The following is a 15,124-nucleotide window of genomic DNA, read 5'->3' as shown; positions in this document are numbered from 1 at the left end:
GGGGGTGAGGGGGTGAGGATGGTGAGGATGGTGAGGGTGAGGTGGTGAGGATGGTGAGGGGAGGGGTGTGAGGGGGTGAGGATGGTGAGGGGAGGGGTGAGGATGGTGAGGGGGTGAGGATGGTGAGGGATGGTGAGGGGGTGAGGAGGGGTGAGGGGGTGAGGATGGTGAGGGGGTGAGGGGGTGAGGATGGTGAGGATGGTGAGGATGGTGAGGATGGTGAGGATGGTGAGGGGGAGGGGGTGAGGATGGTGAGGGGGGTGATGGTGAGGTGGTGAGGATGGTGGTGAGGTGGTGAGGGGGGTGAGGATGGTGAGGATGGTGAGGGGGTGAGGATGGTGAGGGGGTGAGGGGGTGAGGGGGTGAGGATGGTGAGGGTGAGGATGGTGAGGATGGTGAGGGAGGGGTGAGGGGGGTGAGGGGTGGGATGGTGAGGATGGTGAGGGATGGTGAGGATGGTGAGGATGGTGAGGGGGATGGGGTGAGGGGGTGAGGATGGTGAGGGATGGTGAGGGGGTGAGGTGGTGAGGTGGTGAGGGGGTGAGGATGGTGAGGATGGTGAGGGGGTGAGGGGTGAGGGGGTGAGGATGGTGAGGGGTGAGGATGGTGAGGAGGTGAGGGGGTGATGGTGAGGGGGTGAGGATGGTGAGGGTGGGGTGAGGATGGTGAGGATGGTGAGGGGGTGAGGGGTGAGGATGGTGAGGATGGTGAGGGGGTGAGGATGGTGAGGGGGTGAGGGTGGTGAGGATGGTGAGGGGGTGAGGATGGTGAGGGGGTGAGGATGGTGAGGGGGTGAGGATGGTGAGGGGGTGAGGGGTGAGGTGGTGAGGATGGTGAGGGTGGTGAGGGGGATGGTGAGGGGGTGAGGGGTGAGGGGTGAGGATGGTGAGGATGGTGAGGTGGTGAGGGGGTGAGTGGGTGAGGGGGTGAGGATGGTGAGGGGGGTGAGGATGGTGAGGATGGTGAGGATGGTGAGGATGGTGAGGGGGTGAGGATGGTGAGGATGGTGAGGGGGTGAGGATGGTGAGGGGGTGAGGATGGTGAGGTGGTGAGGGGGTGAGGATGGTGAGGGGGTGAGGATGGTGAGGATGGTGAGGATGGTGAGGTGGTGAGGATGGTGAGGGGGTGAGGGGTGAGGATGGTGAGGTGGTGAGGATGGTGAGGATGGTGAGGATGGTGAGGGGTGAGGATGTGGGATGGTGAGGGGGTGAGGGGGTGAGGGATGGTGAGGATGGTGAGGGGGTGAGGGGTGGGATGGTGAGGATGGTGAGGATGGTGAGGGGGTGATGGTGAGGGTGAGGATGGTGAGGGGGTGAGGATGGTGAGATGGTGAGGGGATGGTGAGGGGGTGTGGGTGAGGATGGTGAGGGATGGTGAGGATGGTGAGGATGGTGTGGGTGATGGTGAGGATGGTGAGGGGGTGAGGATGGTGAGGATGGTGTGGTGGTGGGGTGAGGATGGTGAGGGTGTGAGGTGAGGTTGGAGGGTGGTGTGGGGTGGTGAGGATGGTGAGGATGGTGAGGTGGTGAGGTGGTGAGGGGGTGAGGATGGTGAGGGTGTGGGTGAGGATGGTGAGGTGGTGAGGATGGTGAGGGGGTGTGGGGTGGTGAGGATGGTGAGGTTGGTGAGGGGGGTGAGGATGGTGAGGATGGTGAGGATGGGGGTGTGGGATGGTGGGTGGTGGGTGAGGATGGTGTGGATGGTGAGGGGGTGAGGATGTGGTGAGGGGGTGATGGTGAGGGGGGATGGTGAGGTGGGGGGGTGGTGGGGGGTGAGGGTGGTGAGGGGGTGAGGGTTGGTGAGGATGGTGAGGGTGGTGAGGTGGTGAGGGGTGTGGTGAGGTGGGTGTGGGATGGTGAGGGTGGTTGAGGGGTGAGGTGGTGAGGGTGGTGAGGTGGTGAGGATGGTGAGGGGGTGAGGGTGGTGAGGGTGGTGGTGGTGGGGTGGTGTGGGTGTGATGGTGGGAGGTGGGTGATGGGTGAGTGGGTGGTGTGTGGGGGTGTGGGTGGTGGGGGGTGTGGGGGTGGGTGGTGGTGAGGTGGTGGTGTGGGTGGTGGGTGTGTGGGGGTGGGGTGGTGGTGTGGGTGTGGTGGTTGGGTTGGTGGGTTGGGTGGGGGGTGAGGATGGGTGAGGATGGTGTGGGTGGTGAGGTTGGGTGGTGGGTGGTGAGGTTGGTGGGTGGTGGGGTGGGTGGGGGTGAGGATGGTGAGGATGGTGGGGGGTGAGGTGGTGAGGGTGGTGAGGTGGTGTGGATGGTGGTGGTGGGGTGGTGGGGTGGTGAGGTTGGTGAGGGTGGTGGGTGGATGGTGGTGGTGGGGGGTGGTGGGGTGAGGATGGTGAGGTGGTGGGTGGTGGTGAGGATGGTGAGGGTGGTTGGGGGTGGGGATGGTGAGGGGTGAGGTGGTGAGGTTGGGTGGTGGTGGGTGTGGGTGGTGGGTGTGGTGTGGTGTGGGTGGTGGGGTGGGTGAGGGGTGGTGGTGGTGAGGATGGTGAGGGTGGTGGGATGGTGAGGGGTGGGTGGTGGGGGGTGAGGATGGTGTGGGGGTGTGGGTTGGTGTGGGTGGTGGTGGGTGGTGGGGGTGTGGATGGTGAGGTTGGTGAGGATGGTGAGGGGGGTGAGGATGGTGGGGGGTGGGGGGGGTGAGGATGGTGAGGTGGTGAGGGGGTGGGGGTGGTGGGGGGGGTGTGGGTTGGGTGAGGGTTGGTGTGGGTGGTGGGTGGTGAGGGGTGGTGGGTGGTGGGGGTGTGGATGGGGGTGGTGAGGATGGTGAGGGTGGTGTGGGGGTGGGGTGTGGGTTGGTGGGGGTGTGGGGGTGGGGGGTGAGGATGGTGAGGGTGGGTGAGGGTGGTGAGGATGGTGAGGATGGTGAGGATGGTGAGGGTGGGTGTGGGTGGTGAGGGTGTGAGGATGGTGAGGGGGTGAGGGGGTGAGGATGGTGAGGATGGTGAGGGTGGTGAGGATGGTGAGGATGGTGAGGGGGTGGGGTGGTGGGATGGTGGGTGGTGAGGGGTGGTGAGGGGGTGGTGAGGATGTGGTGAGGGTGGTGAGGGTGGTGAGGATGGTGAGGTGGTGAGGATGGTGAGGATGGTGTGGTTGTGAGGTGGGTGAGGTGGTGGGGTGAGGGGGGTGAGGTGGTGAGGTGGTGTGTGGGGTGTGGATGGTGTGGGTGGTGGGTGGTGTGGATGGTGAGGATGGTGGGATGGTGTGGGGTGGTGAGGATGGTGAGGTGGTGTGGGGGTGGGTGGTGGGTGGTGAGGATGGTGAGGGTGGTGGGTGGTGGTGGTGGGTGTGGGGTGGGTGGTGAGGATGGTGAGGATGGTGAGGGGGTGAGGGTGTGGGGTGGTGAGGGGTGGTGAGGTGGTGGGATGGTGAGGGGGTGAGGATGGTGAGGATGGTGAGGGGGTGGGTGGTGAGGATGGTGAGGGGGTGAGGGGGTGAGGGGGTGAGGATGGTGAGGGGGTGGGGGGTGAGGGGGTGAGGGGGTGAGGGGGTGTGGGATGGTGAGGGTGGGTGAGGATGGTGTGGGGGTGAGGATGTGAGGTGGGTGAGGATGGTGAGGGGGTGGGATGGTGAGGATGGTGAGGGGGGTGAGGTGGTGGGATGGGTGAGGGGGTGAGGATGGTGAGGGTGGGTGAGGGGGGTGGTGAGGATGGTGAGGATGGTGAGGGGGTGAGGATGGTGTGGGGGTGAGGTTGGTGAGGGGGTGAGGTTGGTGAGGGTGGTGAGGATGGTGTGGGGGTGAGGGGGTGAGGTTGGTGTGGGTGGGTGAGGGGTGGTGAGGGGGTGAGGGGGTGTGGTGGGGTGTGAGGTGTGGTGTGGGGGTGAGGATGGTGAGGGGGTGGGTGGTGGGGGTGAGGGGTGAGGATGGTGAGGATGGTGAGGATGGTGAGGATGGTGAGGGGGTGGGGTGGTGGTGGGGGTGAGGGTTGGTGAGGATGGTGGGATGGTGAGGGGGTGTGGGGGTGAGGATGGTGAGGGGGTGAGGGGGTGAGGGGGTGAGGTGGTGAGGATGGTGAGGATGGTGGGATGGTGAGGGGGTGTGGATGGTGAGGTGGTGAGGGGGTGTGGGATGGTGAGGTTGGTGAGGGGGTGAGGATGGTGAGGTGGTGAGGTGGTGAGGATGGTGAGGATGGTGTGGGGGTGAGGATGGTGAGGTGGTGAGGATGGTGGGGGATGGTGAGGGGGGTGAGGATGGTGAGGATGGTGAGGGGGTGAGGATGGTGGGGTGGTGAGGGGGTGTGGGGGGTGAGGATGGTGTGGATGGTGAGGGGGTGGGTTGGTGAGGATGGTGGGATGGTGTGGGGGTGAGGATGGTGAGGATGGTGAGGATGGGGTGGGGTGTGGGGGTGTGTGGGGGTGTGGGGGTGAGGGTGGTGTGGGGGTGAGGGTGTGGGGTGGTGAGGATGGTGAGGATGGTGAGGATGGTGAGGATGGTGAGGTGGTGTGGGGTGGGTGGTGAGGGGGTGAGGATGGTGGGGGGTGAGGATGGTGAGGGGGGTGAGGGGGTGAGGGGGTGAGGTTGGTGTGGGGGTGAGGATGGTGAGGTTGGTGAGGTTGGTGAGGGGGTGGGGGGGTGAGGTTGGTGTGGGGGTGGGGGGTGAGGGGGGTGAGGATGGTGAGGGGGTGAGGGATGGGTGAGGATGGTGAGGGGGTGAGGATGGTGAGGGGGTGAGGGTTGGTGAGGGGTGGTGAGGATGGTGAGGGGGGTGAGGATGGTGAGGGGGTGAGGATGGTGAGGATGGTGAGGGGGGTGAGGGGGTGAGGGGGTGAGGGGGTGAGGATGGTGAGGATGGTGAGGATGGTGAGGATGGTGAGGGGGGTGGGTGAGGGGGTGAGGATGGTGAGGGGGTGAGGATGGTGAGGATGGTGAGGATGGTGAGGGTGGGGTGAGGGGGTGTGGGGGGTGAGGGGGGTGAGGTTGGTGTGGGGGTGAGGATGGTGAGGATGGTGAGGATGGTGAGGATGGTGTGGGGGTGTGAGGATGGTGAGGGGTGGGTGAGGGGGTGAGGATGGTGAGGGGGTGTGGATGGTGAGGATGGTGAGGGATGGTGGGGGGTGAGGATGGTGAGGTTGGTGAGGGGGGGTGAGGATGGTGTGGGGGTGAGGTGGTGAGGGGGTGGGATGGTGAGGGGGTGAGGATGGTGAGGATGGTGAGGGGGTGAGGGGGTGAGGATGGTGAGGATGGTGAGGATGGTGAGGATGGTGAGGGGGGTGAGGATGGTGAGGGGGTGAGGATGGTGAGGATGGTGAGGGGGGTGAGGGGGTGAGGGTGGTGAGGGGGTGAGGTGGTGTGGATGGTGAGGGGGTGAGGTGGTGAGGATGGTGAGGATGGTGAGGGGGTGAGGGGGTGAGGGTGGTGAGGATGGTGAGGATGGTGAGGTTGGTGAGGGGGTGAGGATGGTGAGGATGGTGAGGGATGGTGGGATGGTGAGGGGGTGGGGATGGTGAGGATGGTGAGGATGGTGAGGGGGTGAGGATGGTGAGGATGGTGAGGATGGTGAGGAGGTGAGGGGGTGAGGATCCACATACATAAAACCAAATTTTCCAAAGGTCGACCTTTCTTTCCTGCTTTTGAATTGATTTCAATAAATACCTTGAATGTATTAAAAGAATTGATAATAAAAAATGTATAAACACTGTTAACATAATTGAAGAAATATTTGGAGAAATTTAATATATGCCTTGCCATTTTCTTTCTTTTTATTTAGTTTCATTTATTTTATTATATTTATGTTACTTATGCACATCATCCACTTTATGTCTCATACTATATTTGTTTATTTAATTCCTTGATGCCTGACTGTTTTGTATTGTCAACTGTCAATGTTCTGACTGTGATTGAAACTTTTAAATAAAGTTTGAAAAAAAAAAAAAAAAAAAAGTTAAACAGTTATAGAACTCTAGATAGAATTTAATTTATTTTCCACAGATTTCTTATTAGAACACATTGATTATATGTTGTGATTCAGGCTTATTGTGTAGTAAAATCCCTGTCATCTGTCAGTCTGCCTCACTCACGTGTTCAGTTTAAAATCAACAGATATATTACGATTTTATTGTTGTTGTCAAAGAATGTACAGGTTGAGTAAACTTAACAGAGTTCAAATCAATTAACATAAGCAAGCATAAAAATATTCGAAAGCGAAACATTTATTGACATTCTTTACTGTTGTCGTGGTTTTGAATTGCCCGCCAGCACTTCCGGGAACTTTGGGAACGCTGCTGCGTTCCATTTACCTCGGAAGTCGGAACTCGGATCTGGCAATGACGTCACAGCCGAGTTATCAGCGTTCCAGTTACAAAGTAGGTAAACAAGTTTGTAGTTCGCATATACCACATGAAAAATGTAAATTACACTATAGCGGCATTTATATGCCGAACAATACTTTTATATGACTGATTTAGTGTGACCAAAACTAGAATGAAGTGCTACGAATTTTTACAGAGCTCTCTTCTACTGTTTACAACCGGGGCAGCCATCTTGGAATGGTAACTCGGGGGTGGTGAAGACTCTCCCACTTTCCCAGTGGGAAATCCCACTTCGAGGGGCGTTCCAGTTGAAAATTCCGACTGGGAACTGGGAAATCCCCACTTCCGAGGACAAATGGAACGCGGCATACATGGACCACGTGATCGGCCAGCTTTTTGAACTTCCGTTGTCGCCACTCTCTCTCTCTAGTATCGCTGCGCGGCAGCGTGAACTCTCGCGAGACATCTTCCCTATAAGAGCCGCCCCCCCCCCCGGGTCTTTCTCTGCGCGGAAGCGTGAACTCTCGCGAGATCTCTGCCCTATAAGAGCCCCGCTCACCGCTCCCCGGGTCTTTCTCATGGATGTATTATAGAAACGTCGTTCTCTGCGCGGTGGTGTGAAGTCTCGCGAGATCTCCTCCCTATAAGAGCCTCGCTCACCGCCCCCCGGGTCTTTCTCTGCGCGGAAGCGTGAACTCTCGCGAGATCTCCTCCCTATAAGAGCCCCGCTCACCGCCCCCCGGGTCTTTCTCTGCGCGGCGGTGACGGTGCAACAGTCTTCGGTCGTCCCGAGCGGGTTCATCCGACACCTTCACCCCAGCCGAGACACTACCAAACCTGCAGCAACATGCCGCCCAAGTTCGACCCCAACGAGATTAAAGTCGGTATGTTTGTTCCCGCGGGTAGAACTGGAGCCGCTTCCGCGGCCCGTGAGCAAGGCGTGAGCACGGTAAAGACCCGAACCTGCAGCCGCTGAGACCCGGGTTGATGAGCGGGTTAGTGATGGTTAATGAGAGGGTTAATAAGGTTTAATTAGAGGTTTAATGATGGTTAAGCAGCAGCAGCGACGGGAGAATCTGGACCACGTGACTGAAACCTGCTAGCTCTGATGCTAACGTTAGCATCTGCAGATTCTTCAATGAATCACCTGAACTGGTGTTAAAGACTTGTAAATACTGTTAAATACTGTGGAAGGGCTGGTAAAGACTTAAATTACTGGTAAATACAGATACATACTTTTAAATACTGTTTAAATACTGATAAATTACTTTTAAATTACTGTTACATCCTCTTAAAGGGCTGGTAAATACTAATAAATACTGTTAAAGGGCTGGTAAAGACTTAAATTACTGTTAAATACTGTTAAAATACTGTTAAATACTATTAATACTGTTAAAGGGCTGATAAATACTGTTACATTATTGTTAAATACTATTAATACTGTTAACGGGCTGATAAATACTGGTAAAGACTAATAAATACTGCTTAAGTACTGATGAGCAATGTTAAATACTGATAAATACTATTAATGCTTTTAAATACAGTTAAAGTCTAAAATACTGGTAAAGACTGTTAAATACTGGTAAAGTCTAATAAATACTGTTTAAGTAATGATAAGCACTGTTAAATACTATTAATACTGTTAAAGGGCTGATAAATACTGTTACATTATTGTTAAATACTATTAATACTGTCAAAGTCCTGTAGACCTGATTCTGCTCCAACTGCCTTTAAATCAGGTTAAAAACATTAGTTTACTGAAGCTACTCCTAAATTAAACTTACCTGCTGTATTATCTATCTATTATTATCTATATCTATTCTACCGCCCTTATTTTACCAGCTTGTGCTTTTTATTATTACTTATCTTATTCTAAATTTTTTCAATATTATTATTATTATTTACTGTCTATATTATGTCATTATTTATATATATATATATATATATATATATATATATATATATATATATATATATATAAAATTATTCTTGCCGCTTTTAATGTCAATGTAAAGCACTTTGAGTTACCTTGTGTTGAATTGTGCTTTATAAATAAATTTGTCTTGCCTTAAAGGGCTGGTAAGTACTGATAAATACTGTTAAAATCTAATAAATACTCCTGTAAAGTACTGATAAATACTGTTAAAGGGCTGGTAAATACTAATACTGTTAAAGGGCTGGTAAGTACTGATAAATACAGTTATAATCTAATAAATGCTGTTAAATACTGCTGTTAAGTACTGATAAATACTGTTAAAGGTCGGGCTTAGGGGTCAGAGGTCACGGTCAGGTCCAGCCTCCCGCCACTATGCCGGTCTGTCACGTGGCCGGAGTTAGGGACCATGTGACCAGGTTAGGGGTCAGAGGTCACGGTCAGGTCCAGCCTCCCGCCACTATGCCGGTCTGTAACGTGGCCGGGCGTATTCCAGTGGAGGCTCAGAGAAACCCGGCTTTAGGAAACAGAGCGGTCCAGACCCGTGGACTCCCCTGTGCCGTAAAGACTGGAACACAAACCGCTGATCGTGATGATTAATTAATAATTATGCAAACATCTCTGGTTCTAATCACGTCAAACGACACGGTTTCTGACGCCCTGATCTCCTGCAGTCTCTTAAGGGAATGATAAATACTGTTAAAGGGCTGGTAAAGTCTAATAAATACTGTAAAAGGGCTGTTAAAGTCTAATAAATACTGTAAAAGGGCTGTTAAAGTCTAATAAATACTGTAAAAGGGCTGTTAAAGTCTAATAAATACTGTAAAAGTACTGGTAAATATTAATAAATACTGTAAAAGGGCTGTTAAAGTCTAATAAATACTGTAAAAGTACTGATAAATATTATTAAAAAATACTGTAAAAGTACTGATAAATATGAATAAATACTGTTAAAGTCTAATAAAACTGCTTAAATCAGGTTTATCACCATCAATAATCAACCTTAATTCAGTCTTCTGATTTTATTTAGTCTAAATGTGTAAATATTCTGTCAGATTAAACTATTTTTAATTAAAAGGTAACGACTCTTGAGAATAAAGGAGTTGTTGAAAAAGCCAGTTTCCCATAAATAGGAGAATTTATTCTCTTGAATTGGCAGAAAAGGTGAAAATATTTTGTCTGAAACCAGCGAGGCAGTGTCATAATTCTAATAATTAAAGTGTAAAAGTGACGGGTCAGTGGGATCATCGCGTAGAGAGATGAGAGGAATGATCTGGTCCTGATGAGACTAAACCGTTGCCATGGCGACGGCAGCCCCTGCATCAGGACCCGTTACCATGGCGACGGCAGCCCCTGCATCAGGACCCGTTACCATGGCGACAGCACCTGCATCAGGACCTGTTGCCACGGCGACAGCTGTACTGACGTGTAACCTTGTTGTTTCAGTGTACATGAGATGCACGGGAGGAGAAGTCGGCGCCACCTCCGCCCTGGCCCCCAAGATCGGACCCCTGGGTCTGGTGAGTATCTGAGACCTGGACCAGAACCTTAGACTTGAACCTAAAACCAGGACCTGAAACCTGAACCTAGGACCAGGACCTACCAGGGTCCAGCCTCCCGCCGGCCCCCCGTGGCCGGGGTTAGGGGTCAGAGGTCACGGTCAGGTCCAGCCTCCCGCCACTACACCGGTCCCCCCGTGGCCGGGCGTATTCCAGTGGAGGCTCAGAGAAACCCGGCTTTAGGAAACAGAGCGGCCCAGACCCGTGGACTCCCCTGTGCCGTAAAGACTGGAACACAAACATCTTTAATGTTAGAGTCTGGAACACTAACATTAATTATGTTAATTATACATTAATAATTATATAAACACCTGTTTCTGACGTTTGTTTTGTTTCTGACCCGGTTTTTGTTTCTGACCCGGTTTTTGTTTCTGACGTTTGTTTTGTTTCTGACCCGGTTTTTGTTTCTGACCCGGTTTTGTGGTTCTGGTTCTGACCCGGTTTTCCTCCAACAGTCTCCTAAGAAAGTGGGAGACGACATCGCCAAGGCAACCGGGGACTGGAAGGGCCTGAGGATCACGGTGAAGCTGACCATCCAGAACCGGCAGGCCGCGGTACGTAGACCTGGACCTGGACCTGGGGGGGGGGTTAGAGAACTGAACCATCCAGAACCGGCAGGCCGCGGTACGTAGAGACCTGGACCTGGTCCTGGTCCTGGGGGGGGGGGGGGGGGGGGGTCCCAGAGAACTGAACCATCCAGAACCGGCAGGCCGCGGTACGTACACCTGGTCCTGGACCAGAACCTGAGGGGTCTGGGACCTGGTCCTGGTCCTGGACCTGGTCCTGGGGGGGCGGGGGGGGGGTCCCAGAGAACTGAACCATCCAGAACCGGCAGGCCGCGGTACGTACACCTGGTCCTGGACCAGAACCTGAGGGGTCTGGGACCTGGTCTGGTGCAGGGGGGTATTTTAATATTGCTGATCACGACTTACAGCTTAAGAACTGTAAACCTTGATCACGGCGTTTAATATTAAATTTAAAGAAATAGTTGAGTTACAGACGTTATTAGTTATGTTATAGTTATGCATAGGCCAAAAAGAAGATTATTACCAAGTAATCTACAGCAAAATCCAGAAGTTATAAATCATAGAAGGAAATGTAATTTCAAACATCAGCATTAAGGACCACTCTAAAGCAGATGTTTACATCGTTGTGGGAGTAAAACTGGAACTCTCTACAGAATGATTTAAAGGAATGTACAAATTCACTTAGGTTCAAAAAAAGGTATAAAGATAAAATATTTAAGTTATATGATCATGAATAGACTGGGAATTAAGCCGTATTATTAATATCTGTGGTTGGTTCTATTTAAGAGTGTATTTTAGTAAATATTGGTTACATTGACTGTTTTTGTTTTGGTATTTAATAAGGGGCAGGTAACATAAGACGTGTCTTCATCCTGCTCCTGTTTGGTCATGGGTGTGCAGATTAACCACCATGCACTAAATAAATAATATTTCAGTTGATTGTAATGAATCCAGAATGGATGACATTTGCTTTTTAATTACAGAAAATCACAATATTGTAATGTTCTGAGACGGTCCTGTAGATCAAATGCCCCCCCCCCCAGAGTCAAGGAAACTCTTTTTAAATTCAATAAAATTATCCAACCGCTGAATTCTTGAGACAAAGGTTTAAATTTGAAGTTTTTCTTTTTCTATTGAATCACTTGATCACATGTTTCTATTGTGTCAAACTTTCTGGTGTGAAATTAGAAACGGCATTTAAACTTTAAACTTTAACGACTTTCCAAAATTAAAATGACTAATATTTTAACTTTGATACAATTCAGTGTGTTGGTTAATGTAAACTCTTACTGAGTATCATTTACACTGTAAGTGCAGGAAAATGAAGCCTCTCCAACGTTTACATTACTTCAAACGTTTTTTTTTGTCTCTATAAAAAAATTCAAATAACTGCAAAAAAATATTAGCCAATATATCAAAGTATCTTTTATTTTAAGTCTTTCTGAAATGTCGATGCTATTTGCTTTAAAATGCCTTACTGGCAGTGGGGGGTCTGAGACCTGGATTACTGGGGGGGTCCCAGACCTGAACCAGGTTTAGGGGGGGGTCTGAGACCTGAACCAGGTCCAGGACTAACGTCTAACCCTAACTCTCCCCCAGATCGAGGTGGTTCCCTCAGCATCAGCTCTGATCATCATGATAGTGGGGGGTTTCAGTCCTGGTTTATTAGTGGGGGGGTCCCAGACCTGAACCAGGTTTAGGGGGGGTCCTGAGACCAGGTTTATTAGTGGGGGGGTCCCAGACCTGAACCAGGTTTAGGGGGGGGTCTGAGACCTGAACCAGGTTTAGGGGGGGGGTCTGAGACCTGAACCAGGTTTAGGGGGGGGTTCAGACCTGAACCAGGTCCAGGACTAACATCTAACTCTCCTCCAGATCGAGGTGGTTCCCTCAGCGTCAGCTCTGATCATCAAGGCTCTGAAGGAGCCGCCGCGGGACCGGAAGAAGGTCAAGAACAGTGAGTAGAGACGGAACACTGAACACGTCTGTCTCCACGGAGACGGAGCTCCGTCTGTCTCCACGGAGACGGGGCAGCATCTGTCTCCACGGAGACGGGGCAGCATCTGTCTCCACGGAGACGGGGCAGCATCTGTCTCCACGGAGACGGGGCAGCATCTGTCTCCACGGAGACGGGGCAGCATCTGTCTCCGCGGCGACGGGGCAGCATCTGTCTCCGCGGCGACGGGGCAGCATCCGTCTCCACGGAGACGGAGCTCCGTCTGTCTCCGCGGAGACGGGGCAGCATCTGTCTCCGCGGAGACGGGGCAGCATCCGTCTCCGCGGAGACGGGGCAGCATCCGTCTCCGCGGAGACGGAGCTCCGTCTGTCTCCACGGAGACGGGGCAGCATCCGTCTCCGCGGAGACGGAGCTCCGTCTGTCTCCACGGAGACGGGGCAGCATCCGTCTCCACGGAGACGGGGCAGCATCCGTCTCCACGGAGACGGAGCTCCGTCTGTCTCCACGGAGACGGGGCAGCATCCGTCTCCACGGAGACGGGGCAGCATCTGTCTCCGTCTCCACAGCTCCGTCCTAACGTGGTCTCCTCTCTCCTCAGTCAAGCACAGCGGCAGCGTGACCTTCGATGAGATCGTGGGAATCGCCCGCGTCATGAGACACCGATCCATCGCCCGGGAGCTGGCCGGTAAGACGGGGTTAGGGGTCATGTGACCAGGTTAGGGGTCAGAGGTCACAGTTAGGGTCTAGCCCATAGACATATATAAAGGCTAGATGACTCGTCCGCGCTGCTGCGACGTCGTCACACGGCGGCCATCTTACCACAGGAGACTCGCTCACTCATAACATTGTGTTTAATGGAGCATGTTCTGCTTAAACAACCTTAACTTGATCAATTCTCAACAGATTTTCAAACAGTTTGGTTTGTCATGAACGTCAGAGATGTAGTTATGACACTGCATACTTATGAATAATTATAAACATTGAAAAACTTACTTTTATATGAAAATAACCAAAACAGATAGCCATGACATGGTATTTATATTAAATCAATATTTCTATAGTATTCTTAGTAATACTTATAGTTACATTATTTATATATATATATATATATGCTTATATATTACGTTATGATGTATTTATATCATGACATTATAACATCTGTGTGTGTGTGTATATATACATATATATGTTATAATGTAAATATATATATATATATATATATATATATATATATATATATATATATATATATATATATATATATATATATATATATATATATATATATATATATATATATATATATATATATATATATATATATATATACACACACATATACATATATGTTATAATGTAACTATAAATATTACTAAGAATACTATAGAAATATTGATTTAATATAAATACCATGTCATAGCTATCTGTTTTGGTTATTTTCATATAAAAGTAAGTTTTTCAATGTTTATAATTATTCATAAGTATGCAGTGTCATAACTACATCTCTGACGTTCATGACAAACCAAACTGTTTGAAAATCTGTTGAGAATTGATCAAGTTAAGGTTGTTTAAGCAGAACATGCTCCATTAAACACAATGTTATTCTGAGCGAGTCTCCTGTGGTAAGATGGCCGCCGTGTAACGACGTCGCAGCAGCGCGGACGAGTCATCTAGCCTTTATATATGTCTATGGTCCAGCCTCCCGCCACTATGCCGGCCCCCCGTGGCCGGGGTCAGGGGTCATGTGACCAGGTTAGGGGTCAGAGGTCAGTTAGGGTCCAGCCTCCCGCCACTATGCCGGCCCCCCCGTGGCCGGGCGTATTCCAGTGGAGGCTCAGAGAAACCCGGCTTTAGGAAACAGAGCGGTCCAGACCCGTGGACTCCCCTGTGCCGTAAAGACTGGAACAGAACCATCACCGGGTCTCAGAGTCGGTTCTGGACCTGGTTCTGGTTCTAAACATCTGTTTCCTCCAGGAACCATTAAGGAGATCCTCGGTACCGCCCAGTCCGTCTCAGTTCTGGTTCTGATTCTGTTCTGTTTCCTCAGGAACCATCAAGGAGATCCTCGGTACCGCCCAGTCCGTCTCAGTTCTGGTTCTGATTCTGTTCTGTTTCCTCAGGAACCATTAAGGAGATCCTCGGTACTGCCCAGTCCGTCTCGGTTCTGGTTCTGATTCTGTTCTGTTTCCTCCAGGAACCATTAAGGAGATCCTCGGTACCGCCCAGTCCGTCTCAGTTCTGGTTCTGATTCTGTTCTGTTTCCTCAGGAACCATCAAGGAGATCCTCGGTACCGCCCAGTCCGTGGGCTGCACCATCGACGGCCGTCACCCCCACGACGTCATCGACGACATCAACAGCGGCAAAGTGGAGTGTCCTTCAGATTAAAAAGATAAAAAAAACCTGAATAAACTAAATAAAGTTGATAAAAACCTGGAAACTGCTCAGTGTTTATTTGTTCTGGGGGGGGGGGTCATGTGACCGGGTCATCGGTACCGTCCAGCAGGTGGAACCAGCAAACAGAACCTTTCAGACCAGCATCTAAACCAGTTCTCACTCCTGGTAAAGTTTAGAGGACCAGGAGTGAGAACTGGTTTAGAGTCTAGACCAGGTCCTCTAAAGTTTAGAGGACCTGGGGCCTCATGTACTAAGAGTGCGTGGATTTCAACGTGAATTCGTGCGTGGAATTAACAAAACCGCAAAATTTCATATGTACAAAACTGTGCGTTCGCCCAAATCCACGCAGGTTTCTCTGTACATCCCAATCAGCGTGGATTTGAGCGCACATGCGCGGGAGCACAACACTCCGCCCTGTCTCCTCCCTCAAATATATGTTTGAATATGATATGAAGATAATTATCCATTAAAAACCGCTCATCCTAACAAGAAAATGCTCTGAGCTG

The 15,124-nt window shown here is 51.3% G+C and overlaps 1 protein-coding gene, 3 non-coding genes and 1 pseudogene across 8 annotated transcripts; 4 read left to right on the top strand and 1 right to left on the bottom strand.

The window, feature by feature from the left end:
- The window catches only part of LOC133456863 (basic proline-rich protein-like), a 9,676-nt pseudogene extending 2,624 nt beyond the window's left edge, over positions 1–7,052 (bottom strand).
- rpl12 (ribosomal protein L12) lies at positions 6,976–14,661 on the top strand. Of its 5 annotated transcripts, none has more exons than XM_061711874.1 (6): positions 6,976–7,134; positions 9,630–9,703; positions 10,198–10,296; positions 12,142–12,223; positions 12,822–12,908; positions 14,491–14,661. In XM_061711874.1, exons 1-6 carry the CDS (start codon positions 7,098–7,100, stop codon positions 14,607–14,609), a joined length of 498 nt encoding a protein of 165 aa, XP_061567858.1. In that variant the 5' UTR covers positions 6,976–7,097; the 3' UTR covers positions 14,610–14,661. The 5 variants fall into 5 exon arrangements, with proteins under 5 accessions (XP_061567858.1, XP_061567830.1, XP_061567849.1 ...); XM_061711846.1 differs by lacking the exon at positions 14,491–14,661 and adding an exon at positions 14,198–14,412; XM_061711865.1 differs by lacking the exon at positions 14,491–14,661 and adding an exon at positions 14,198–14,412 and having other exon boundaries at positions 7,047–7,199.
- Positions 8,637–8,762, top strand: LOC133422069 (small nucleolar RNA SNORA65). The gene has a single exon (XR_009770722.1). It is a non-coding gene; the product is annotated as a small nucleolar RNA SNORA65 (small nucleolar RNA).
- Positions 9,857–9,981, top strand: LOC133422078 (small nucleolar RNA SNORA65). The gene has a single exon (XR_009770724.1). It is a non-coding gene; the product is annotated as a small nucleolar RNA SNORA65 (small nucleolar RNA).
- LOC133422073 (small nucleolar RNA SNORA65) lies at positions 14,009–14,133 on the top strand. The gene has a single exon (XR_009770723.1). It is a non-coding gene; the product is annotated as a small nucleolar RNA SNORA65 (small nucleolar RNA).
- Positions 14,662–15,124: the final 463 nt, after the last annotated feature.

The sequence above is a fragment of the Cololabis saira genome, chromosome 2 (assembly GCF_033807715.1).
Source record: "Cololabis saira isolate AMF1-May2022 chromosome 2, fColSai1.1, whole genome shotgun sequence".
NCBI classification, from domain to species: domain Eukaryota; kingdom Metazoa; phylum Chordata; class Actinopteri; order Beloniformes; family Belonidae; genus Cololabis; species Cololabis saira.
This window is presented reverse-complemented; position numbering and strand designations above follow the sequence as displayed.